We start from the raw sequence: 26,693 nt of genomic DNA, 5'->3' as shown, positions 1-26,693 counted from the left end.
ACAACAATCAATTATTTCTTTAGGATAGAATATTCAGTATAAGAAAAATAAATGACATTTAAGATTAATGGTCTGAACAGACCTAAAATTTAAAGAATTTAATGAATAAATAATGTGTATGACTTTTTCTTTGCATTGTAGAAGGTCTTGAGAAAAAAACAGTTCAAGTCAACAAGGAAACCGTCATTTGTGTTGATGCATCACAAGCTGGAGAGGGTAAAGTGACATGCCGTATCCGTAGTCCACAGGGTAGTGACATTGATATTGACATTGTAGAAAATGCCGATGGTACATTCAGCCTCTTGTTTACACCACAGATAGAGGGCGCTTATACAATCAGTATTAAGTTTGGTGGTCAGACTGTTCCTGGTGGAGAATATGATATACAGGTTGGTATCTTTGCTTTGTATGAAATGTTGTTTGGTGGTAAAGAAAAGTCTTTATGTATAACAATTCATAAATTTTCAACATATGTGTAATATAAAATATTTCCTTATTCAGTTTCTTTTTGATTTTAAATTATAACAGGATTTTAAAATCATTTGTATATTTCTATGACTTTAAGTATGAAAGAGTTTTTAAAAAGAAGACTCAAATGTTGAAAAATTTATGAATTGTTTTAATTTTAAAAAGATTACTAAGGCTATGACCTGTTTAGTGACACTTGATAGTCTTTGTTTCACACAGATATATTTTAAAATCAGAACTAGTAATACTGAAGGATAAAAAATGATTTCGATTTTTGTTAAATAAATGTCTATTCTTTAAAATAAGAATATACACTGTTGCCTTTTAAACTTAAAAACAAAAAGATATATATAATTAAGTTTAAAAAATACTTCAGAGCTTATCAAAAACCAAAAGTTAAAACAGGATGGGCAATACCATATCTAAAAGAAAAACCCTAAAAGGATGGTTCCATAAAACTTAAGATTTAGCGACTTACCTTGCTAAAAAATAATCGTGCATTTGACAAAATATAATATCAATAAACCTTGGATGAAAATTAAACATAACTTTATTGTATGGTAATTGTAGACCTCTGGTTTCAGTCCAGTAAGTAATATGCAGCCAGTTTTGATTTGCCCTAGTATAATTAGATGTTCGTTCCACTTAATTCTGATACTAATGTTTGAAAGAAAAAAGATAAAAGCGAATAGGCTTAATCCCTAAAATCAGCATGTTATAGAAATGATTTATTTTAAATCCCTAATCATTGCTACATAATGCAGTGAAAATGATTGTAACTTATCTTGCAAGTAAAACATTTATCTTTTGTTTTATTATTTTTTATTCAAGCAACTCAATTATCATTATAGTGTGTGTTGTTCAAACCTCTTTATTTATATTATTTGTGATTATGTAAGTTTTCCCTTGTATCATAGCCTGAGTATATATTGATACAATTACTGATATGTAACAAAATGATGACTTACCATTTTATTCACATACATGCAGTGGAAAATTTCACTTCAAAGAGAGGTGTAAATGGAACTTTAAAGACTTGATAGATTATGAAGAGATGTACATGAAATTTGTCTAATGAACATGATTATGGCATGAGTTTATGTGAAGTGGCTTAATGCATGCAGAATAATAGTAATATCTAGAATTCATAATTAACTGGAATCTTATCATTCAACTTGAAGTAGGGGGGTTGAAATTGAATTATATTTTGCCTTTTTATTTGACACTGCTAAAATTAAATTTTGTTTGAATTAAATTCTTGGTGTAAGTGGTGTGGATGCATGTCTTTTAAAAGGACAAACAGCATAAGTTAAGATGAAGAATGCAATCAAAGAAATGTTGCATTGATATATAGTTATTTTGTGGGAATACTATATGTGCTTTTCTTAGGTAACAAGTGATCTCTCCTTTTTTTTTTGAGGGGGGTTGTAAGATTTGCTTTTTAATAGTAAGAAGAGATAGTGTTTTTTCTACAGGTAAATTTTACTATGAATGTTAAAGACTCAGTCAAAATTTTGCAGGGGGGAATATTGGCTTTTTAAAGTCTGTTAGAGTCAGTTAATATAGATTTTAAAAGAAACAAAAGTGGTGGGTGTACACAAGACAAAAAAATCTGTAGAATATTGGGAAATAACAAAAGTATCAAAAGAATGGTGCTTTTATTATTGTTCTTCATCTTGGCTGTTGCTGAGGATCCAGAGTTCAAATCCTAAAGCAAGGCCAAGAACATCCCCCTCCCTAAGCATTGACTTATAAGTGGTAGTCTTTGACAGTAGACTGTATTTGCAGGAGTAATTTTCTGTTGATGTTTATACAAAGTACTGTAGATACAGGTGGAATTATCTTTGGATCTTTATACAGAGTAGGCTGTAAATACAAGTGGTATTTTTGTTTATGCTGGTTTATAAAGAGAAAGAGTAGATACAGATGGTTTTATCCACAATTTTATCACTTCTCCCTATTGTTAATTATTTCTTTATCTAATTACTGTAACTTGTCTGACTGAAAACTTGGTAGATTCCTTTCAGTTGAGTTGTTTGAAATGAGAAATTAGTCAACATTTTCATCAGTAAGTGCCAAAACATTTGACATCAATCAAACTGCATTGTTTTCAGTGATTCACTTGCAAAAACACTGTTGAAAATTTGGATAAACTGATAAGATGTTAATAAGCAAACATTTGAAAACAATAATTCACAATGTTTATCTGAATAGAAAGTTGTATGAAGCATTCATCCTTCATGTTTCTTCCTTCATGAAGTTTGTGTTTATTATCCTATGATGATTTTAATTGGTTTATTAAAAACAAGAATACTTGAAAAATATAAATTGACTGTTATTAGGCTGTGGGATGCTTCGGAAGATTACATATTAATGAAAATGTCATTCATTTGATAAAGTAACTTTCCTCCCATAGAAATGTATTTAGCTGGTAATCAGCAATATCCAGTGTAATGAGATTCGTAGTGAAAAAAGACATAAAAAAGTTATATAAACAGCCAGACAGTTGCAAACATGCAATTTGCACTTTTGCATAAGATTAAATTAAGCCTTATTAAATTCTTCCTGTGTGAGATCTTCTAATTTTTGTATGATTTAGAGTAGTGGAGGATTACATTAACTAACTTTTTAGAAAACAAACCATTTGATATGCAATGAAAACAAATGCATGTTGGAAATTAGCCCACATGTAATTATTAAGAGTTGTTCCTAGAATAGGCACACGAAGACTGTTTTGTTCGACCTCTCAATGTTATATTCCTTCTAAGGTATCTTTAAATGGAAGTTTTCTGGTGTCTTTTTAAGGACTTGAATCTGCAGAAAAGCATTCCAAAGCAATTTAGATTAATGTTCTATTCAGATGCTGTTATTGATATGTTAACTATAATGTATACATATTCTTAACAAAAGTACATCACTTGGATGTCATTCTGTTTCCTATAAAATTAAAAGCATGTGGATCAACATTGAAGTAAGCTAAATCTTTCAAAAGTACAATAGCATGATTGGGCCAAGTTCCAGGATGAACACCTGAGTAAAATACTGGTTATCTTAAAAGTACAAGAAAGTTTTGATTATTGAATGATTGATAATCAATGAGGGTACTAAGGGGGAAAATGTAAATTAAAAAATATAATAATAATGGAAGCTTAATGTTATTTCATGGCAAGAATTTAAATTGAGGGACATATTAATTCATGGTCTTTAAAAAAGTGTAAAGTTGAAATTTTACATTAAACTATCAGAGAGTGTAGAAAACCAAGAGACAAACATTACAGGGAACAGTCCTATTCTCTAATGAGTAAATGTCTAGATAACATATACATGCAATGTAACTTAACTTAAAACATCGAATGAATTATTTCATCAATATATCATTCTGTAACAGACAATTCTCTTAACATTTTCATCTACAACTTCTGCAGTGGCTTCTAATGGCAGTGAATTGCCACAGGGCATTTAGCAAGCCACTATCAATCAATCTATTGCCAGTGTACATCTAATATTAGACACAAATCACAAATTTCTTAGACAGTTTTGAAAAGTTTTTCATATTTATATTAATGTATTTAATTTTCACAAAAAGGTCACAACCTATCCAGTATGTGACTGGAACGGGTCCACGGTAAGCATTAATTATTTTCAAAATACAAAAAATGAATACAATATGCATGAAAATTCTAAAAAAAACATGATATTATATAATCAACAATAGAATGGAAGTACTGATCACTGTGATATGAAAAAGATATTTTCAAAAAGAACATATCTAGACTTTGCATGAAATCACATTTTTCATGTTCTATGGTATTTTTATCCAGTACATTTCAACCTTTTCTTAAAAGAGTGTATGAAATGATCATATCATCTTGACTGCATGAATTCACAATTGTTCTTCATTTTGTACATTTAAAATTTTCTTTAAAAAAGAAGTTTTTTTTCTAGTTTAAAAATAGTAGTGTATATTATACCTTCAATATAAGCATGAGATTATGTAACCTATACAATTTAATGGCTACTTTATCAATATTGGCTATTGATGATAAAGTGATAAATATGCTCATTATTTTACTTCTTTGAAGAAACCGCTTATGTCAATGTTTCTTTTAAAGATAATTGATATTATGGATAGATTGATAAAATAAACTTTGAAAACAATTAATAAACCATTATGTAAAAAATATTGATATGGAAAGTGATAATTATATTGAAATACAAATTGTTGCTTGTTAATGTTTTGTGCTAAGATATATTTGATTTAAAGTTTATTTTTAGGATAACTAGGAAGTCAGACATCTAGATAGAAAGATACCTATCAGTGATGCACAAAAATGGCTAAACGATTTCAGGTTCATTGAAGTCCCACCCCCACTTAATAATCTGACCAATCAGAATGGAGCTTTAATTTTATGAAATGAGGAATCATTTAGGAGAATAACATCACTTTCTTAAAATATTATTTACAATGTCTTAATTACCTATTTGACATTAAAGAAAAACTATATATTTTATCAATATAAACATCTCTTCTATTTATTCCTTAACAATCTGTGTTAATTAAGAGAACAAGAGAAATATAAATGCCTCATAAATTTCTCTTCCATCAACTTTCAAATTGTTACATGGCATAAGATGCAAGTATCCATTAAATATTTACTTTTAAATACAATCAAAGTGATTAACTTAAGAACCCCAGACAAACCAATATTTGCATATATTTACTACAAACTGATGTAAAGATAAGACAGATAGATTGAGGAGCATATCTAGAGTTATCTTAGCTTCTGCCAGCATAGGTTTTGTAGTAAACCAGTTGTCAGCTTTCTATCATATTGATTTATATCTTCTCAAATTTTGAAAAAAAAATACCCAGTAACATCTGTATTGTGAATTTTCGTGTGGTTTTGGAGATTGTATTGTTTAAAAGTTGATGTAAAGGATTTCATTTCAAATAGGTAAGGTTCTCTTTATTTTTAATATTTTTATAATTAAATATAAGTAGGGTGGGTGACCTATAGTTGTTCACATTCTCATTATTTGGTCTCTTGTGGGTAGTTTTCTGATTGGCAATCATACCACATGATCACCTTATTTTATATGATCATTTGTTGAAACTGTTTTTGTTTAAAATAAAAAGAAAAGAATAAGTACTTTGATTCATAACATTAACATGCAAGCTTTACAAACTTGATGAGCCAAAAGAAAAATGCTTATGTATTTTTTAAGAGACAGCTTTTAAGTGCAATGTGCTTATTAACAAATATTTCTGATTTCTTTTGATATATATCAGTTATGTCCCTTAGTTTTTATGGTGACCACACTTTTATTCTTTCCATGATATAAACTATAGCATTATATTAGGGACAAATTTGAATATGGGTTACAGTCTTTAATATATTAAAAACAATTTGATAGCCTTTTGTTTCATGCAACTTGTTTTTCAGATAAATATAAATGAAATTGATCTTTTGTAAGAAGTTTGATTTGTTTTGATTTGTCAAATGATTTCAGATTATGTTTAATCTTCATGTGTTGTAAAAAATGCAGACCCATTAATATATATGTATCCTAAATGAAAGTTCAGTTGCTATAAAGTTTTCAAAATTATTGTTAAGAGATATGTACATAATCTTCATTTATCTAAGGATTTTAAACATATTGTTTGTTTATCTAGCTAGTAAATCAATGAATATGCAATTTGATGGATTATTTGTTGAAGATAATGCATTCTGAAAAGTTATTAATGTCTACATGTTCAAAAACCATTGCATGTGATCTTTAATTACACTTTTCTCTAAAAGTACTCATAAATGAAGAAATTTGTTTAATGAATGCTTTCATTTTAAGTAAGTGTTATACAAAGGAATGAACAGGAAATCTTACATCATTTTTACTATATACCAATCAACAGATGCAGAATTTGTTGCTTCCTGTAATTTTAAATATGCAATTCATTATCAGAGTGATAAATTAAGACAACCTTACTTATTCTTTGTAAATCAGATAAAGCTAGTATAAAGGTTTTCTCCAATTATTTAGCTTTCTTTTTGGAACAGTTTTCTAAGGAAACCTACATAAACTTGCTACATCAACCCAATTAGAAAACAAATTGTAAGAAAATTTCGAAATCAGATGAAGAAGAGATAAATTTTATAGAAAGTTTTTTTTTATTGAATGTTTTGATGATTATGAACTTATGGTTATAATATATAACTACTTTTTGTCTTCACTTCAAATAATTAAATGTGTTGGTTCCTACAGCTTTATTGTCATTAATTACTAGATGTAAACTTAGATTCAAATAATAGGCTTTAAATTGTTAACAATGTAACTTTTTAGCTAATGATAATGGGAACATCAGAAGAACATTTTAAAACTGGGTTACATCTTTTCACCCTTGGTCATACATTTATTGTACTGAAATAAACTAAAAGAAGTAAGAACATACCAAGGAAGCAATCACAAGTTAAAAAAAAAGAAATTCAGCATAATAATCAGAAGAAAAAGTCTAAAAAAACACAACAGTCCACAAAACACTATACAGAAAATTACAAAGGTTAAGCAACTTGAACCCCACAGAAACCAGTGAATTGAGGTGCTTTAGATTTGTAAACTTTTTCTGCTCCACTGAGTGGCACCATCGAGAAGGCAGCTGTTCTTGTTACAAAGTTAGTGTTCAGTGACAATGTTTAATATACTTCTATGGTCTGTCTTTCAGTTTTTTTGACAGCTTACTAGAGTGACCAGACTGCTTCAATTTACCACCCTGACAACTATTTTACTTGGTCATGCTTAAAACTTGAAAAAGTAAATGTCATGTTACTCCTGAAAATGGTACTAGGTACATGTACCTGTAACCTTGTAACCCCAAATTCTTATCTTGCTCTTTATCTGACATGTCTGACATGGTAGATTGGCCATCATTTAGAAATATGAAAAATTGTGATTAAGCATTAGCAATAACAACCCTATCTATCAGGCATTCCTCTCCAACTGACCATGTTGATTAAATCATGGAGAGGTATAGATATTTTTTAGTGATAAGTAACCTGTAGATTTAGAGAAAAATAAAGGGATGTATTGAATTAGGAACTTATCCCAAGCTTTGTATTATATTGTTTTGCTTAAAAGTTATGTAATATAAAACCACTATATGTTTTGTTTCAGGGTTTGCTTTTATTAAAACTTTTACATACAAACTTGCAAATAAAGACTATTAAACAATCTATAGAATTTCAAAGCTTTTAGAGACTTGAAATACTGTAAATTTTTATGCTTTTCAAGAACAAAAATGTTATGGATATTTGCAACAAATAAGCGATATCTAAATGTTTTTAAGTACTGCTTGCTCGTAAAGTAGAAAGAGAACATACTTTTCAATTTGACTAATTATGTTAAAATGCAGTTTATCATTACTTGGAATGTTAAGCGAAGGTTAATGCCAAGATTTTGTATTCAGTGGGATGTTCTACGGAATCTATATTAAGCCAAGGGTTAAAGACCATTCAATACATCACACAATCAACGTGATTTGTTCAGGATGATATTGGTAAAGAAAAAACTTCTTTGTCTAATTTTAGATTTTCAATAGCTATAAATACAATATCAAAGTGTTTTTATCAGAAAAGAAGTTAATTTTGGAATGTTAGGAGGATATAGCTAATTACCACCAGGATCAAGTTCCACAATTACTAATTTATATAACTTCTGTACCAAGTCTGAGTATGGTCAGTAGGCTGGATCAAGGATAACTTGATTTGTATTTTATCAGTGCATACAATTTGCCTTTTCTTGAACTATTCTTTCCTGGTGATTAAATCAATATATTCTCCTTCTAATTGTTTGACATTTTGTCATGTCTTTTATAGCCTATTAGTCCGTATGTGTTTTGCTCATTGTTGCCAAGGCTTTAGTCCCTAATATCTAAATCATTTTGTCTTTGGAAGATAGTTGTCTCATTGGCAATCATACCATATCTCCTGATTTTTATATTGTTTGTTTTCTGGCTAAAGAGTAACTTAATGAAGTTCCTTAAATCTGATGAAGTTTTATTTATTGCTTTTAAAATGTGTAAGGCACAGACACAACAAATGATGCTCTAGATATTTTCTTAGATTAACAGGATTCAGTTAGAAGTTTAGTAATTAATATTAAATACACTAGCAAGGGTCAATAACTTTGGGAAGATAAACATTAATATATTGTAAAAACAGCAGTAACCAATTGAAGTTTATTGGTTATTTGTTTGTAGTTGATTAAGTTTTGATGGAATAATTCCATCCCTGGCTGTGAATGCCCTTAGAGAATGTCTAAAATATCTGTCTTCATACTCCTGCTGAGAAAAGATTATGATGTATTGATGTTTGTTGTTTTCTCCTAAGAAGATGTCATAAAAACAAATTCATAATGATATAATTGATATGAATGAGTTATGTCAGAAATAAAACATTTGTCATTCTTATAGATTATCTTAATTCTGATTTTTTGTGGCATGGCTTTGTTAACTCTTTAATTAAGTTATGTACAATTAATGTATCAAGGCCATATTTAAAGATGATCTGGTGGTACTATGATGAATTGATCACTTTTAGAGAACCATTTTAAACTTTTTTGTTTATTAATAAGTATTGTAACAGCAAATGAATTAATATTTGCTTGAATGTTTGAAAAAAATTAATGGATTTAATAATCCAAACATTTGATTTTTGTAATAACAGCTTGGGAGGAAATTACAATTATATAATGGTTACATCTTTTTTTATTTCCTCAATATGAATTTGCATTTAATAGATAAGAAAAATAGGTTACTAAGGAACAAGCAATTTATAAGTTAATTGATTTCAACAGATTAGATGAAATAACCCATCAAAAATAGATGTGCTTTCAATGAAACAATTAACTACCTCAAGAATTCAGTTAAGTTTTGTTAATGTTTTTTGGCAATCTTTGATGGCATACTTATCTATCTAGGAAAATGTTTACCAATCATGCCTAGCAAAACAAACACACAAAATATTTACCATTGAATCATGCCTAGTCCATCTTCAATATCCAAGGGTTAAGATCTGACTCTCTCCTCGTTTGATCATAACCCTTGGCATGCGAAGATGTGCTTAGCCAAACAAACACACAAAATGTTTACCATTGAATCATGCCTAGCCAAACAAACACACAAAATGTTTACCATTGATTCATGTCTAGCCAAACAAACACACAAAATGTTTACCATTAATTCATGTCTAGCCAAACAAACACACAAAATGTTTACCATTGAATCATGCCTAGCCAAACAAACACACAAAATGTTTACAATTGAATTATGCCTAGCCAAACAAACACACAAAATGTTTACCATTGATTCATGCCTAGCCAAACAAACACACTTATGCTAATCACTGAATGCTTGCTTCAATACTGCTTCATTTTCAAAAGATATTTTAACATTGCCATCACACTGCTTCAACAATAGATTTAATGTACACAACAAACCAAAGTGAAACTTGTATACTAACTGCTGTACATGTTTCCAAGTCACTTGATTTGAATCGGTAGTTCTGTTCTATCGTTTAAAGATTGTGTGAGCATGTCTTGCATGTTTGATTGACTTCACCTTGTTTTATATATAGGCTGTTTCACCTGAAGAATATGAAGAATATCTCAAGCAACCGGTAAGATTTTACAATATGGTGATGGTCAATATTTTCTTACATATTTACCATGATTGAGTTTTAAAAAAGTGGATGCTTATGTATTGTGTCCAAAGTTGTTAAAAGTAATGCTCTTAGTCATGTACTTGACTTCAATATATTTACTCAGATAAATTCTGTTAGATAATTGTTTTTAAAAATGAGAAATGTTGCTAAGCTCCTATTCAAACTTCTGACACTTGAGTATTGGTGATATACTGTGCATGCTACAACATTAACCAACAAGCTTTAACTACTAATTTCAGTCATTGTTTTGGCATGATGCAACACATTTTATTTATTACTTTGTAATACTAAATTTTCTTTTCGGTGTAGATGAAATCATCCTCCATAAAAATTTGAAGTTTCAGAGATAATCAAAAATTCCATCACTCAGTGATTGATGCAGCTTTTTACAACATTCTTTTCTCAGATAAAATTCATTTCATTTTCTTCATCTTTGAAAAGCTGACAAAGGTTTTATTCTTGCCAAAAGCATGGTATGGCTTGATTGAAGTTATATTTCACTATGGTTTAGAATTAGTTGTGAAATGATTTGTTTCAGCAGAGATTTACCATAATGGTATGGCAATTGCATCTTTCATTTAATAACCAGCAATGTTGTAATGGTTGTTTTAACTTTTACAGGTTGGAGAAGACCTAATTACCGCTGATACCGTAGACTCTGTGAAGAGTGCTGCTCCTGGTGCAGGATTATTTGCACCAGTTGACTTACGTATACCAGTAGGACCTATATTTAATTTTGTATCAGGTCAGCATACATTATTTATATTTTAATATTTGATTTTGTATCAGGACAGCATATATTGTTTATAGTTATATTTCCAGTTTTACATGTTACATGTCAATGTTACTCTAAAGGTCACAAAAATCAAACTCAAATAAAAATTATAAAATGAATTATGTATTAAGACTAATTAGAATACATTTTGTTTTCTCACATTGCCTTGTGTATTGCTAAAAAGATGTTTGACTTGTTTATTTTTGATTGACAGCCTATGTAGTCATGCCATCTGGTAAGAAGGCGTATCCCAAGATCGAGGACAACAAGGATGGTACAGTGACAATCCGTTATCAGCCAACAGAAACAGGATTACATGAACTCCATGTCAACTACAATAATCAAGAAATTGAAGGTAAGCAGAATAAGTTACTTGAGCAATAAAATAAAAAATAAGGTCATACTGAATATTTTGGGTGTCCATGAAAAGGCAGAAGACAAATGGTTCTTGTTTTTCCCTTTATAATCAGCATTTGCTTTAAAATTTAGAAAGCTTGTTTCTGAGTATTATTAGAATTGATATGTTCAGGATTTGAGGAAAGGTATGTTTCAGTGGTATTTCCAATTTTAAGTTTTACTAATGTCGGTCTCTCATACTTTCAAAGTTTGCCTGCCCAAACAGTATTCTTAACAATGAAACATCGGTATGAAATAATTGTTGTTAAACATAATCCCAACAGAAATTGATAAAAAATACTCTGAGCAAGGATTGCAAACTGAATTTTTATACATACCAGTTTCTTGAAATCAAATCATGGAGGTAAAGTTTATATAATATCAGTATAAAGATTGACTTCTTACATATCTCATTGATAAGAATAACAGTTGTTGCACTCTGCATCTTAAAATACAGAAGATTATAATTATTTGCTGCAAACAAATATTTGTAAGAGTAATTCTGAGTTATGTACTTTTAATGAGTTAACTGATGAATTTTAAAGGAATTAATTCTTCAATTTTGTACTTAAATTCCTGATTTTACCAAAACTTAAAAGCTTTTAAGAACCAAAGAAAATGGAATTGAGAATCTGTGTTATATTTGTTTGGAAAAAAGTAGATATTTGTGGATATTTAGTTGCTCAAACTTTTTTAGCATTTCATTGTGGATGTGTTATAACATGAATAATGTATTTATAGTTAAAGCATTATGCATTAACCATAAATGTGATTGATTGATTCTTGATTATTTAACATTCATTGGTAAATATAACTTTGCATTTTGGAATGGTAGTACCTGATAGTAAACTGAAGAAAATTATCTGTATGCAGATTTATAGTCTGATATTGTAAGGTCCTTAAGCTATGCTTTGATATAACAAAACTGAGAACCAGAATTGTTAAAGAATATTTGCAAATAAAACAAAAATAGAAGAAACAAATCTTAGGGGAGAGAGAGAAAGAGAATGTAAAAATTGCTTTTATATGGCACATGCTCTGAAGTTTATCACATGTATGCATATGAAATAGTAATGAAAATAATACTTTAACCGTCTAGAGTGACCAAAATTTTGAAAGAAAATTTAACAGTGACCTATTGTTATTTATAACAGGAAGTCCATTTAAGTTCCATGTGGATGCTGTAAACAGTGGACATGTGACAGCTTATGGACCTGGTCTAACTCATGGAATTGTCAATGAACCTGCCTACTTTACTATAGTCACCAAGGATGCAGGAGCAGGTATGTTTATATAGAAATGATGTATTTTAATGGTTCATTCACTTAACAGATTCCAACAATACTTGGGCAAGGGGAAACATATTCCAACAATACTAGTGCAAGGGGGACATTTCCCTGGCTGTGCTGATTTATTAAAGCTCTTCACTCTTTTAAAAATATTCAGCTTAATTACACCAAAGATGTGATTAGATATCAAGTTAAAGTCTAATGTGAAATAAAATATATAAAAGTAATATCTTACTTAATTTGTAAATTTGCTACTCTGTCAAACAATATTATTTATAAAATATACCTTCATTTATACTATGCACATAGGTTCCTTGTGATTTTATGATCCTATTGCACTATAAGTGGTTAAAATGGTTCAAATCCCATGAACAATTGTGAGAATTGTAATGTTGAATGAATCAGTAATATAATTAATGGTTCTCTTACTTATTCCTTGCCAGAATTCCCAAGTCACATCTATTGTATATTGATTAAACAATAAAAAGATCAGCAGATAAACTTATTTTCTGATTAATTAAATAAAACAATCAGAATCAATAAAGATGTGCTGCTTTATGAGCAAATTATTTTGAAAACTTGAGGGAAACCTTTATATAATCAAAATTCATTTAAAAGATGTGTAATTTTATTTCAACTCTTACTTTTTTCATACTGCAACTTAATCATGATAACAGAGGATGAAGCTTAAAAATATTATTTTTATTTTGAAGTATTCAATTAGTTTGAATTCCTTTGAGTCTCATATCAATAAGAAGATTCCTTCAGAATACCTATAGGTACCTTCAAAGATTAACATCTTTTGGCCAACTTGCTTGCTTTAGAGAGAGTTAAAACAAGGTTAATCTTCTGTACCATTGTTTGGTTCAGTTATTTGTATCAAGATTTTTCTGTTCAGGTTATTTTCTTTGTGGGTAGGGAATTTAATTGTTTTCTTTAGTAGAAGTAATGTAGATTTGGACTTTAGTTATGAAACATCTGGAGAACTTCAAAATTGATATAATCACCAATGATAATGAATATTTGCTTTGAAATATATTGGTTATAACAATTGCTTGATAAAGGAAACAAAAGACTAAACTACTTTTTATTAAGATTGACTAAAAAGGAGGGTTTTTTTTTGAGGAATTAACCTCTTAAATTTCAGGTAAGGCAATTACTATTATAAGTTATCATTGACATTATTGATTGTTGTTTATTTAATGTAATTGTAATTATTTCCAAGTAATGTCTGAAAGAGAATAAATAACTAGTTTGAATATCAACTGATACTTTTTATTGTCATATATATTATCCCCTTTATGTTTAATATCAGACACCTTTTAAGCATATGAGGATTATTTATAATGAAATACAATACATATGTTTTTATACAAAAATATTACCGAAAGTAACCAAAATATTGGACAGCAAATCAAAGTGCATATATAACCAACTCACATACAAATATATTTTTTGTACTTTAAGAAAAATATAAGAAATGTAGGAGGATATTCATCCAATTATGGTTTTCTCTGTCATAATTACAACAGAGGTAAAAAGTTGCTGTAATATTGGTCTTTGATTTACACTAATTTGATTTTACTTAATTAAATAACACAGAAAGGTGACTACTAATAACAAATTAATTTTCCTTCTACCGGTAGATAATTGTGCTGTTTGTTGGAGATTCAGCTATTTTAGGAATTGTTCATCATTAATGTAATATTAAAGCAAGAACATGTAAACCTAAAGTAAAAGAGCATTTATTTTCTTTTTGCAGGAGGTCTTTCTCTATCTATTGAGGGACCATCAAAGACTGAAATCAAATGTAATGACAATGGTGATGGTACATGTACTGTCAGTTATGTACCAACAGCACCAGGAGAATACCAGATCACTGTGAAATTCGCTGGACAAAACATTTCTGGTTCACCATTCACTTCTAAAATCACATGTAAGTATATCTGTTACAAGGATTAAGGTATTACTTGACAAAATGTTCATTGTGTTTATTGAAATGACAAAATGTTCATTGTGTTTATTGAAATGACAAAATATTACAATTGTTTTATTAGTTTACAAAATTTTCACTGTGTTTCATAAACAGACAAAATATTCATTGTAATTAAATATTTTAGAAAACAAGAAGGTTTTAGTGATTGACAAATATTTACTGACAAAGTATTCATTGTGTTTCATCAAATGACAAAACTGTTGATTGGAAAAATAATCCTTGAATTCATAAATTGACAAAATATTCACTGTGTTTCATTGATTGACAAAATATTCATCCTATTTCTTTAATTGACAAAATAGTCATTGTATTTCAATAATTGACACAATATTAATTGCATTTTATTAATTGACAGCTCCACCAGGAGAAATTAAGAGGAAGTCTCAATTTGGACGTAGCAGCGAATTTGAACTCAAAATTGTTGAGGAGGATATTGGTAATTTGATGGCAACAATTAGAACGCCATCTGGTACTGAAGAACCATGTTTACTAAAGAGATTAGCAAATGGTCATTTAGGTAGGTATAAGATTTTGAAGTATAAAAACAATTAAGTAAGGAATAATGGCTAGATTAAATTTGTAATTTTATTATAAAGCCAGTAGATAAATAAGTAACTGATTGTTGTATTGCTCATAATGGTATTTTGTTGATATTAAAAGATATTGTATAATATAGGTCATGAGGATGAATTATATCAAAAAATATTTGAATTACAGGAATCTCATTTACCCCACGTGAAGTAGGAGTACACTTAGTTAATGTATACAGAAATGGTCATCACATACAAAATAGTCCTTTCCAAATTACTGTTGGAGAAAGTGAACTTGGAAATGCCAGTAAGGTCAAGGTTTCAGGACCTGGATTAGAGAAGGGCATGGCCAATGAATTGAACGAATTTGTTGTAGACACTAAAGATGCTGGTATGTATTCAGTTCGTTTACTATTAGTGTAGTCATGGTCGTCTACATAATTTGGTGACAATTATTTGAAAAGTTCATATTTGAAAACACATTCACCTTCATGGAATATTTTAATTGTTACATAGCTGAGTTATTTCACTTGAGGAATTCAAGATTATATCTAGTTTTTAGTATTTTTAGCTTATTATAAGGCAGCATGCCTAATAGAGTACATAAAAGACAAGTCAAACAACAAATAAGCCATAATTTGTTTATAGATTATCATAACAACTATTTTCCTTAGGTTATGGAGGACTTAGTCTGTCAATTGAGGGACCCAGCAAGGCAGACATTGAGTGTACAGATAATGAAGACGGTGCTTGTAATGTCACATACAAACCCACAGAACCTGGAAATTACATCGTTAACGTTAAATTTGCAGATGAACATGTTCCAGGTAAGCTTTGTATGAAGAGAATTTCAATGTACAATCTAGAGTGAAAGTTAGCCATTTAGAGATTATATCACCTCCAGGTAAGCTTTGTATGAGGAGGATTTCAATGTACAATCTAGAGTGAAAGTTAGCCATTTAGAGATTATATCACCTCCAGGTAAGCTTTGTATGAGGAGGATTTCAATGTACAATCTAGAGTGAAAGTTAGCCATTTAGAGATTATATCACCTCCAGGTAAGCTTTGTATGGAGAGAATTTCAATGTACAATCTAGAGTGAAAGTTAGCCATTTAGAGATTACCGTAGAAAGGCTTGTATAGTCCGCGGTTTTATTCTCCAAAATTGGACCTTCCAGACGGGGTGCGGACTATAGAGTACAATAAGCAAGAAATAAGAGAAAAATTTCAATTTCGCGGTCGAGGTGGTTTGTTTACGTTCCGCCATCTTTGTTATTTCTATTGTAGAAGGCGCTCTTATCATTTTTCAAACTAATAATTTTAACTCATCCATATTAATAAGTTATTTCTATTCAATATCAAATTAATACTGATAAATATAAAAACTAAACCTTTCATTACAAATTTCTCGTTTCTTTTCAATGCATTGGTTGAAATAAACTGGTATCTGCTCGATTGAAACGATACAAACATAGTGAAAAAGACAACCGTAAACCAGCTTAGAATTTGTAAACTACAAAACGAAATCGGTTATTGTTCGTTCCGTTTTGGTGTTTCATACTGACGAATATGGTTTGTATAAGCTTAAGACCCTTCAAACATTAATGTGATAGATATATTAAAGACTGTTTTACAAAAGGATGGAACTGTTTTACTTTCAAAGTCGTATTATAGTGATATCTGTTATGTACGGATTTCGACTCTCACCGGTTAATTTCTTCTTTTACACGTGCTTTTTAAACTTCCTGTTTAAACATACACAAGTTTCTAAATTGTTTTTTAAGTGAATTAAACTTATTTTAACAATCATGAAGCGTTCTAGAATCATTAACAAGCAGTTTCAGCTTCTGTTTGATGATGGAAAACAGGTTTTTCCAAGAAAATACCGCAAACGACCGCACAGGATTTGAAATTACCGGAGTTTCATTAGACCTTTTCTAACAGTTACAAAAAATGAAAAAGTTTTTTTACCTAAAATTTCGTGGGGAGAAGGGGGTGCGGACTATGTACCACTGCGAACTATACAAGCCTTTCTACGGTATATCACCTCCAGGTAAGCTTTGTATGAAGAGAATTTCAATGTACAATCTAGAGTGAAAGTTAGCCATTTAGAGATTATATCACCTCCAGGTAAGCTTTGTATGAGGAGGATTTCAATGTACAATCTAGAGTGAAAGTTAGCCATTTAGAGATTATATCACCTCCAGGTAAGCTTTGTATGGAGAGAATTTCAATGTACAATCTAAAGTGAAAGTTAGCCATTTAGAGATTATATCACCTCCAGGTAAGCTTTGTATGAAGAGAATTTCAATGTACAATCTAGAGTGAAAGTTAACCATGTAGAGATTATATCACCTCCAGGTAAGCTTTGTATGAAGAGGATTTCAATGTACAATCTAGAGTGAAAGTTAGCCATTTAGAGATTATATCACCTCCAGGTAAGCTTTGTATGAAGAGGATTTCAATGTACAATCTAAAGTGAAAGTTAGCCATTTAGAGATTATATCACCTCCAGGTAAGCTTTGTATGAAGAGAATTTCAATGTACAATCTAGAGTGAAAGTTAACCATGTAGAGATTATATCACCTCCAGGTAAGCTTTGTATGAAGAGGATTTCAATGTACAATCTAGAGTGAAAGTTAGCCATTTAGAGATTATATCACCTCCAGGTAAGCTTTGTATGAAGAGGATTTCAATGTACAATCTAGAGTGAAAGTTAGCCATTTAGAGATTATATCACCTCCAGGTAAGCTTTGTATGAAGAGGATTTCAATGTACAATCTAAAGTGAAAGTTAGCCATTTAGAGATTATATCACCTCCAGGTAAGCTTTGTATGAAAAGGATTTCAATGTACAATCTAGAGTGAAAGTTAGCCATTTAGAGATTATATCACCTCCAGGTAAGCTTTGTATGAAGAGGATTTCAATGTACAATCTAGAGTGAAAGTTAGCCATTTAGAGATTATATCACCTCCAGGTAAGCTTTGTATGAAGATTTCAATGTACAATCTAGAGTGAAAGTTAGCCATTTAGAGATTATATCACCTCCAGGTAAGCTTTGTATGAAGAGAATTTCAATGTACAATCTAGAGTGAAAGTTAGCCATTTAGAGATTATATCACCTCCAGGTAAGCTTTGTATGAAGAGGATTTCAATGTACAATCTAGAGTGAAAGTTAGCCATTTAGAGATTATATCACCTCCAGGTAAGCTTTGTATGAAAAGGATTTCAATGTACAATCTAGAGTGAAAGTTAGCCATTTAGAGATTATATCACCTCCAGGTAAGCTTTGTATGAAGAGGATTTCAATGTACAATCTAGAGTGAAAGTTAGCCATTTAGAGATTATATCACCTCCAGGTAAGCTTTGTATGAAAAGGATTTCAATGTACAATCTAGAGTGAAAGTTAGCCATTTAGAGATTATATCACCTCCAGGTAAGCTTTGTATGAAGATTTCAATGTACAATCTAGAGTGAAAGTTAGCCATTTAGAGATTATATCACCTGCTGTGTTCATCTGAATGCTCTCAGTTTTACACTTTTTAATGAAAATTATAATTTGTAGAAAATAATCACATGTTTGTTTATATCTGAATTCTTATAGATTAAAGAATCATTGGTTTCTTAATACTTGGTTGATTATGTAATTGACCTTTTACATTGAGATTATTTGCATGCCATTATTATCAGTATATAAGCAATTCCTTCGTCATACTTAGATCTTTGATATTCAGAATCTGATCATAGGGGCAGCAACTCCTAGATAATATATCTTTCATTACATTAAATTCCAAGGTCATGGTCATAACTTAGTAATTCTAAAGCCGAGTTTTTGTACATGTCATTAACATTCTGTTCTCAATCATTGTATTTCTTGTAAAAGTATGATTAAGTCAGTTATCATGTAAAAATATTTATTGAAGCTGTTTGGAACTAACATTTGTTTATTTAAATATTGATATCTTGTTATCAATCTCAGATTGACAATGAAAGGCTAACTAAAGCAAATTGAAGTTAAAAGAATCAACAACTGGACTTGCTGATTGATAGCAACATACTTGTTTATTATTTTCTAGGCAGTCCATTTAATGTTAAAGTGGGTGGAGAGCCATCACCAAGATTAACAGAAAGAATAACTCGTCACAGGGAGGCTGCTGATGTTATGCACATAGGAAGCCAATGTGAACTTAGTCTGAAAATTCCAGGTTTGTTGACTTTTTAAATGTCATTTGTATTTTAGAAATTTGGTAAAACTCTTCAACATTAAAATGGTATTTATGTTGTATCCGGTCATGGGTTTAATTTATATGTCCCTTTTAAACTCCTCTAAAAGCTTTTTCAATTAAACATTAGAAAGTGTACAAATATGAAAATTAATATCAAAGAAAAACTTTTGATAATAAAAGATATATAATTACAACATTTTAATGATTAAATGATTATGTATTGTAAATGTTTATTTGTCCATATGTAGTGTCTTTCTTTGGCGGAATCCTGACTTCTGAGCAGATTGAAGCTACACTTATACAACAACAACAGCAAGGTTTGTTGGGTGATTATTCCCACAAACTTCCAGACCCAGAGTGTCTTATGTTTAGTTAGAACATTAAATGATTTAGTTTAAATAGATTCTGAAATTCACTTTAATTACAAAAGTTCAACCATTTATTAGTTTAAGCATGAAGTTCCCATTATTTTTGTTCATTTTAAAAGATATTTATTTACCTTTCCATGAAACCTTTAATAATTTGTATCATTTAAAGATTATCCAACTAAACTTAAGGAAATTTCATTAAAGCATTACAGAAGAAATTTTCTTCAGAAATCTTTTTTTGCTCTTTATATGTGTTATTTCAATTTTTTTTTATTTGATATTTTTTTATGATTTAAAACTAATTTTGAAATTCCTGTTGATCTAACTATTTGAATAGAATTAACAAATATTTTTATCACCTAGATTTTTTTCTCATGAATGAGACTTTAAAAAATTGCAAGATAAAATTTTACACAATCTTTTTTTTTCACCATCTCCTTGCAGCCTCTGAAATTCTCATCCAAAGAAACCCTCCCCCTTCCCAATATATAGTTGAGCATGATATGCAGGAAGTACAATTTTGCAGTGATAGTAAAAGACCTTGACATGACAGTGATGTTAGCTTTAGATAATTTTGAGGGGAAAACAGAGGAAAGGAGTATTGAAATATATTTTCATAGCCAAACATAGTTCCATTAGACTATTTTTCTAAAAGTACAGACATTGCTAGTCTATTCCTTACATACCATTTCACAGATCATTTAGGGGTCAGTTATCATATTTTGTTTGGAATTAAAATCCTATTCTCAAGGAAAGCCACAATTTTCATAAAATCTTAATCAAACCCAAGGAATTATTATAGCAGTATAGATATTCCTACATTACAAAATCAAGATAAAGCCATTCTCTCCACAACCAGAACGACTCCTTTATAAAGTTATCTTTGTGCTTATTTCCAGGTACTAGTCCATTTGATATGACAGCCTCAGTAACCAATCCATCTGGAATCACAGAATTATGTGACATTGTTAGTTTAGATGATAATCACTATAGTATCAAATTTGTTCCCAAGGAGATGGGTGTCCATACAGTTAGTGTTAAACATAAGGATATGCATATCCCTGGTAAGTTATTTTATGTTAGGATTGTAATATGGATTTGGATTTGATAAATTGACCAATTCTTGTCAGTATCCATAATTATATAAACCATTGACACTGTTAATATGTAAATTAATGAATTTAAGATAAGATGTGAAATTGAAAAATACCAACAAGCAGACAGTCTGTGTATTGTACTGAAAGTTTCCTTTGTTTTTGGTTGTCACGATTTATTGGCGAAAAAATATGGAAATATCACCAGGAAAGACAAACAAAAGAAATTTAGTAGACATGAGAGAAAAAGCCATTTCCATACAGTAGTGTATGTGTATAGTTAATGACTTTTGATCACATTTTAGGTAGTCCATTTGAGTTCACAGTAGGTCCCATTGCTGGTGGTGGATCACACAAGGTACATGCTGCCGGACCTGGTCTTGAAAGAGGAGAGGTTGATCAACCATGTAAGTAACACATTCTTCTTGTAATAGTTATCTGCAATTCTTGAATTATGTTTTGCATAATCATTATTTATAATTACATGTAAATTGAAGGAAATAGTAGTAAACTTTTTCTTAGTGCAAAATAAAATATATTTCAAACTTACTTAGATATAAGAAGATGTGGTATGAGTGCCAATGAGACAACTCTCCATCCAAGTAAAAATTTATAAAAGTAAACCATTATAGGTAACAGTACGGTCTTCAACACGGAGCCTTGGCTCACACCGAACAGTAAGCTATAAAGGGCCCCAAAAATTACTAGTGTAAAACCATTCAAACGGGAAAACCAACGGTCTAATCTATATAAAAAACGAGAAACGAGAAACACTTATGAACCACATCAACAAACGACAACTACTGAACATCAGATTCCTGACTTAGGACAGGTGCAAACAAATGCAGCGGGTTTAAACGTTTTAATGGTACCAAACCTTCACCCTTTTTCTGAAACAATAGTGTAACATCACAACATAGAAAGACACACTATAAAATATCAACTGAAATAGCTTAACTCAATCAAAGGACATATTAACACCATTGAACATACACTGAACAAATAAATTTGACCTATGACACAATGTAAATACAAAATAAATAAACTAAGGGAAGAATAATAAAAGTAACATGTTATATCGGTAAGAAATGTTAAACAATTAAAGAAAAACAATATGCTCGAACAAAAATACCATCCATTTGCAATAACTTTAAACACAGGTAAATGAAAATAATTTTGTTGTTAGGTATACCTGTACAGTACCAATAGAGAAGGGAAATATTTTTACAAAATAAATAATTTTGAATACAAAATAAATAAACTAAGGGAAGAATAATAAAAGTAACATGTTATATCGGTAAGAAATGTTAAACAATTAAAGAAAAACAATATGCTCGAACAAAAATACCATCCATTTGCAATAACTTTAAACACAGGTAAATGAAAATAATTTTGTTGTTAGGTATGCGTGTACAGTACCAATAGAGAAAGGAAATATTATTACAAAATAAATAATTTTGATGTTCATAGTACAAAGTGAAAATTTTTAGTTATACCAAACACTTATCAAAGCTGGTATATAGACCAGATATAACCCTGAATAACATTAAATAACAAAAAAGCAATACAATTAGTATCAACAGGTCAAATAAACAAGAAAGTACGATTTGAGAGTACTCGCAGTTACTGACAGCTAGTTAAAAGCCAAAACAATTAATAATAAAAAATCATGCATCAGAGACTAAAATCAACTAAAACACATCCCAGGGATTTAGTATTTTAACGTCATGGACAGTAGTGCATATTTTGTAAGAGTTGAAATCTCTTTAAATATGACAACCACATAAAAACATATCAATATTAGTGTTATTTTTATATCATTTCAAAAAATTTTGTCAAATTGTTTACAGGTGACTTTAACATTTACACACGTGAAGCTGGAGCTGGTGGTCTGTCCATTGCGGTAGAAGGACCATCTAAAGCAGAACTTGACTTTGATGATAGAAAAGATGGATCATGTGGTGTTACATACAGGGTTACAGAACCAGGAGAATATTTAGTGTCAATCAAATTTAATGATGAACATATCCCAGATTCTCCATTCAAAGTAGACATATGTCCAAGTATCGGAGATGCTCGTAAAATATCTGTTAGTGCTTTACAACAGAAGGGATTACAAGTGGGAAAACCAGCTGCCTTTGTTGTAAACTTTAATGATGCTCAAAAGGGAAAACTGAAGGCTAAAGTAGTAGCTCCCTCTGGAACAGAAGAAGAAGCCATAATTCAAGAAATCGATGATGGTAAGTAGAATGATACCATTTAACAAAAAATACCATTGTGCTGTTGAACTGAATAAATATCTCTATAAAAAAACTTGTGCAAATAAGGATTTAATTCAGCTATTTTTTTAAACTTTGAATTACAGGAATATATTTGTGAAACTGTAAATTATTAGTAGATTTTATTTCATGTCATAGAAAACTTAATTTCATTTCTAAGTGCTGATGTGTTGATATGATATTTTAGGTCAGTATGCTGTTAGATTTATCCCCAGAGAGAATGGAGGTCACAATGTTCATGTATTCTTCAATGATTGTGAGATTCCAGAAAGTCCATTCCGTATTATGGTAGGAAAAGTAGACTGTGATCCAGGAATGGTTCATGCTTCAGGAGATGGTCTTAGGACAGGACACACAGGTTAGTCTATAATGTAAATAGAGGTGTGGTACAAAGAGAGAAATTAAAACAAGGCTGCTTAGTACTTCATAGTCTTTTAAGAGATATGAAATAATACTGCTTTATTTATAGTTTCTGCAAAACAATCGTCTTGTTGTACTTGAATTTTCTTGCATTTATCTTACGACTTCCATTTGATGATCTTTTATTTAGCATTTGAAAATGTTAGTGTAAAACAATATGAACATTTGTAGACTTCAAAACTTGTTGAAATGTAAAAAAAAATGATGTGCTCTTGCATGCATGTTTTGAAAATGCATAATATAATCAAAAGGATTTCAAAATTGATAACTTTCCCATTTTACAGAAAATTAAAAATTTGTTTTTTTGTAGGTCAACCAGCTAAGTTCTTGGTCAACACAGTAAATGCTGGACCTGGTGCACTTGGTGTCACAGTTGAAGGTCCATCAAAGGTCAAATTAGAATGTGCTGAAAAAGATGAGGGATATGAATTCACATACACCCCAACAGCTCCTGGAGACTACTTAATTACTATACGATATGCTGGTGTACATATTGCTGGTAGTCCATTCAAAGCCAGAATAGAAGGTATGAAAAATTAACATTGACACAAAGATATTTATTGTTTGAAATAATTATTTAAGCTCTTCCCATGTATTGTATATTTGCCAGAGAATTTTTATATATCTTGTAATGTTAAATGTGATCTTACATTAGAAACTTTTTTCAAGACTGTGTTACAAGTTTTTGTGGGTAGAAAGACAACTTTCATTTTTGTATGCAATAAGGAGATGTGGAATGCCTAAGCGACAACTATCCACCAAAGATTAAATGATGTAGATGTTTAATAATAGAAACTATAGGTCACTGTATAGCCTTCAACATTGAGCAAAACCCATATTGCATAGCAAGCTATAAAAGGCCCCAACATGACTCAATCTAAATAATTACAAACAAGAAAACCAATGGCCTGATTTATAACATGTGACAACCACATCATAACAGTCTCCTGACTTGGGACAGGCACTTACAGAGTTTGTATGAATTATATCATACTTAAAGTGTAATGTACATTATTACGTTGACAGAAGTTGTATGAATTATATCATACTTAAAGTATAATGTACATTATTACGTTGACAGAAGTTGTATGAATTATATCATACTTAAAGTATAATGTACATTATTACCTTGACAGAAGTTGTATGAATTATATCATACTTAAAGTGTAATGTACATTATTACCTTGACAGAAGTTGTATGAATTATATCATACTTAAAGTGTAATGTACATTATTACCTTGACAGAAGTTGTATGAATTATATCATACTTAAAGTATAATGTACATTATTACGTTGACAGAAGTTGTATGAATTATATCATACTTAAAGTATAATGTACATTATTACCTTGACAATGTACATTATTACGTTGACAGAAGTTGTATGAATTATATCATACTTAAAGTATAATGTACATTATTACCTTGACAGAAGTTGTATGAATTATATCATACTTAAAGTATAATGTACATTATTACGTTGACAGAAGTTGTATGAATTATATCATACTTAAAGTATAATGTACATTATTACCTTGACAGAAGTTGTTTGAATTATATCATACTTAAAGTATAATGTACATTATTACCTTGACAGAAGTTGTTTGAATTATATCATACTTAAAGTATAATGTACATTATTACGTTGACAGAAGTTGTATGAATTATATCATACTTAAAGTATAATGTACATTATTACCTTGACAATGTACATTATTACGTTGACAGAAGTTGTATGAATTATATCATACTTAAAGTGTAATGTACATTATTACCTTGACAGAAGTTGTATGAATTATATCATACTTAAAGTATAATGTACATTATTACCTTGACAGAAGTTGTATGAATTATATCATACTTAAAGTATAATGTACATTATTACCTTGACAGAAGTTGTATGAATTATATCATACTTAAAGTGTAATGTACATTATTACCTTGACAGAAGTTGTATGAATTATATCATACTTAAAGTATAATGTACATTATTACCTTGACAGAAGTTGTATGAATTATATCATACTTAAAGTATAATGTACATTATTACCTTGACAGAAGTTGTATGAATTATATCATACTTAAAGTGTAATGTACATTATTACCTTGACAGAAGTTGTATGAATTATATCATACTTAAAGTGTAATGTACATTATTACCTTGACAATGTACATTATTACCTTGACAGAAGTTGTATGAATTATATCATACTTAAAGTGTAATGTACATTATTACCTTGACAATGTACATTATTACCTTGACAGAAGTTGTATGAATTATATCATACTTAAAGTGTAATGTACATTATTACCTTGACAGAAGTTGTATGAATTATATCATACTTAAAGTATAATGTACATTATTACCTTGACAGAAGTTGTATGAATTATATCATACTTAAAGTGTAATGTACATTATTACCTTGACAATGTACATTATTACCTTGACAGAAGTTGTATGAATTATATCATACTTAAAGTGTAATGTACATTATTACCTTGACAGAAGTTGTATGAATTATATCATACTTAAAGTGTAATGTACATTATTACCTTGACAGAAGTTGTATGAATTATATCATACTTAAAGTGTAATGTACATTATTACCTTGACAGAAGTTGTATGAATTATATCATACTTAAAGTGTAATGTACATTATTACCTTGACAATGTACATTATTACCTTGACAGAAGTTGTATGAATTATATCATACTTAAAGTGTAATGTACATTATTACCTTGACAGAAGTTGTATGAATTATATCATACTTAAAGTGTAATGTACATTATTACCTTGACAGAAGTTGTATGAATTATATCATACTTAAAGTGTAATGTACATTATTACCTTGACAGAAGTTGTATGAATTATATCATACTTAAAGTATAATGTACATTATTACCTTGACAGAAGTTGTATGAATTATATCATACTTAAAGTGTAATGTACATTATTACCTTGACAATGTACATTATTACCTTGACAGAAGTTGTATGAATTATATCATACTTAAAGTGTAATGTACATTATTACCTTGACAGAAGTTGTATGAATTATATCATACTTAAAGTGTAATGTACATTATTACCTTGACAGAAGTTGTATGAATTATATCATACTTAAAGTGTAATGTACAT

General features: G+C 29.7%; 1 protein-coding gene and 1 long non-coding RNA gene across 27 annotated transcripts in view; one reads left to right on the top strand and one right to left on the bottom strand.

Annotated features, from left to right (window-relative positions):
• The window catches only part of LOC127729754 (filamin-A-like), a 78,575-nt gene that overhangs the window by 49,118 nt on the left and 2,764 nt on the right, over positions 1–26,693 (top strand). For 14 of the 21 annotated variants that reach the window (XM_052237639.1, XM_052237643.1, XM_052237630.1 and 11 more), the window contains 17 exons: positions 142–389; positions 4,055–4,093; positions 10,095–10,136; positions 10,803–10,926; positions 11,171–11,311; positions 12,507–12,635; positions 14,404–14,577; positions 14,993–15,154; positions 15,355–15,558; positions 15,842–15,994; positions 19,244–19,372; positions 19,642–19,710; positions 20,661–20,825; positions 21,161–21,262; positions 22,706–23,095; positions 23,322–23,492; positions 23,865–24,080. In XM_052237639.1, coding sequence (XP_052093599.1) covers positions 142–389; positions 4,055–4,093; positions 10,095–10,136; positions 10,803–10,926; positions 11,171–11,311; positions 12,507–12,635; positions 14,404–14,577; positions 14,993–15,154; positions 15,355–15,558; positions 15,842–15,994; positions 19,244–19,372; positions 19,642–19,710; positions 20,661–20,825; positions 21,161–21,262; positions 22,706–23,095; positions 23,322–23,492; positions 23,865–24,080 — 2,658 coding nt within the window. Of the gene's footprint in view, positions 1–141; positions 390–1,038; positions 1,057–4,054; positions 4,094–10,094; positions 10,137–10,802; positions 10,927–11,170; positions 11,312–12,506; positions 12,636–14,403; positions 14,578–14,992; positions 15,155–15,354; positions 15,559–15,841; positions 15,995–19,243; positions 19,373–19,641; positions 19,711–20,660; positions 20,826–21,160; positions 21,263–22,705; positions 23,096–23,321; positions 23,493–23,864; positions 24,081–26,693 lie in introns of all 21 variants that reach the window. The other 7 variants (XM_052237681.1, XM_052237776.1, XM_052237661.1 and 4 more) reach the window with 6 other exon arrangements.
• On the bottom strand, positions 24,423–26,512 carry LOC127730010 (uncharacterized). Of its 6 annotated transcripts, XR_007994930.1 has the most exons (5): positions 26,404–26,512; positions 25,867–25,921; positions 25,495–25,604; positions 25,330–25,439; positions 24,423–24,902 (listed from the first exon to the last, which is right to left on the bottom strand). It is a non-coding gene; the product is annotated as an uncharacterized LOC127730010 (long non-coding RNA). The 6 variants fall into 6 exon arrangements; XR_007994929.1 differs by lacking the exon at positions 26,404–26,512 and having other exon boundaries at positions 25,867–25,975; XR_007994928.1 differs by lacking the exons at positions 25,867–25,921; positions 26,404–26,512 and having other exon boundaries at positions 25,495–25,713.

This window comes from Mytilus californianus, unplaced genomic scaffold (genome assembly GCF_021869535.1).
Source record: "Mytilus californianus isolate M0D057914Y unplaced genomic scaffold, xbMytCali1.0.p SCAF_1, whole genome shotgun sequence".
Taxonomy (NCBI): Eukaryota; Metazoa; Mollusca; class Bivalvia; order Mytilida; family Mytilidae; genus Mytilus; species Mytilus californianus.
This window is presented reverse-complemented; position numbering and strand designations above follow the sequence as displayed.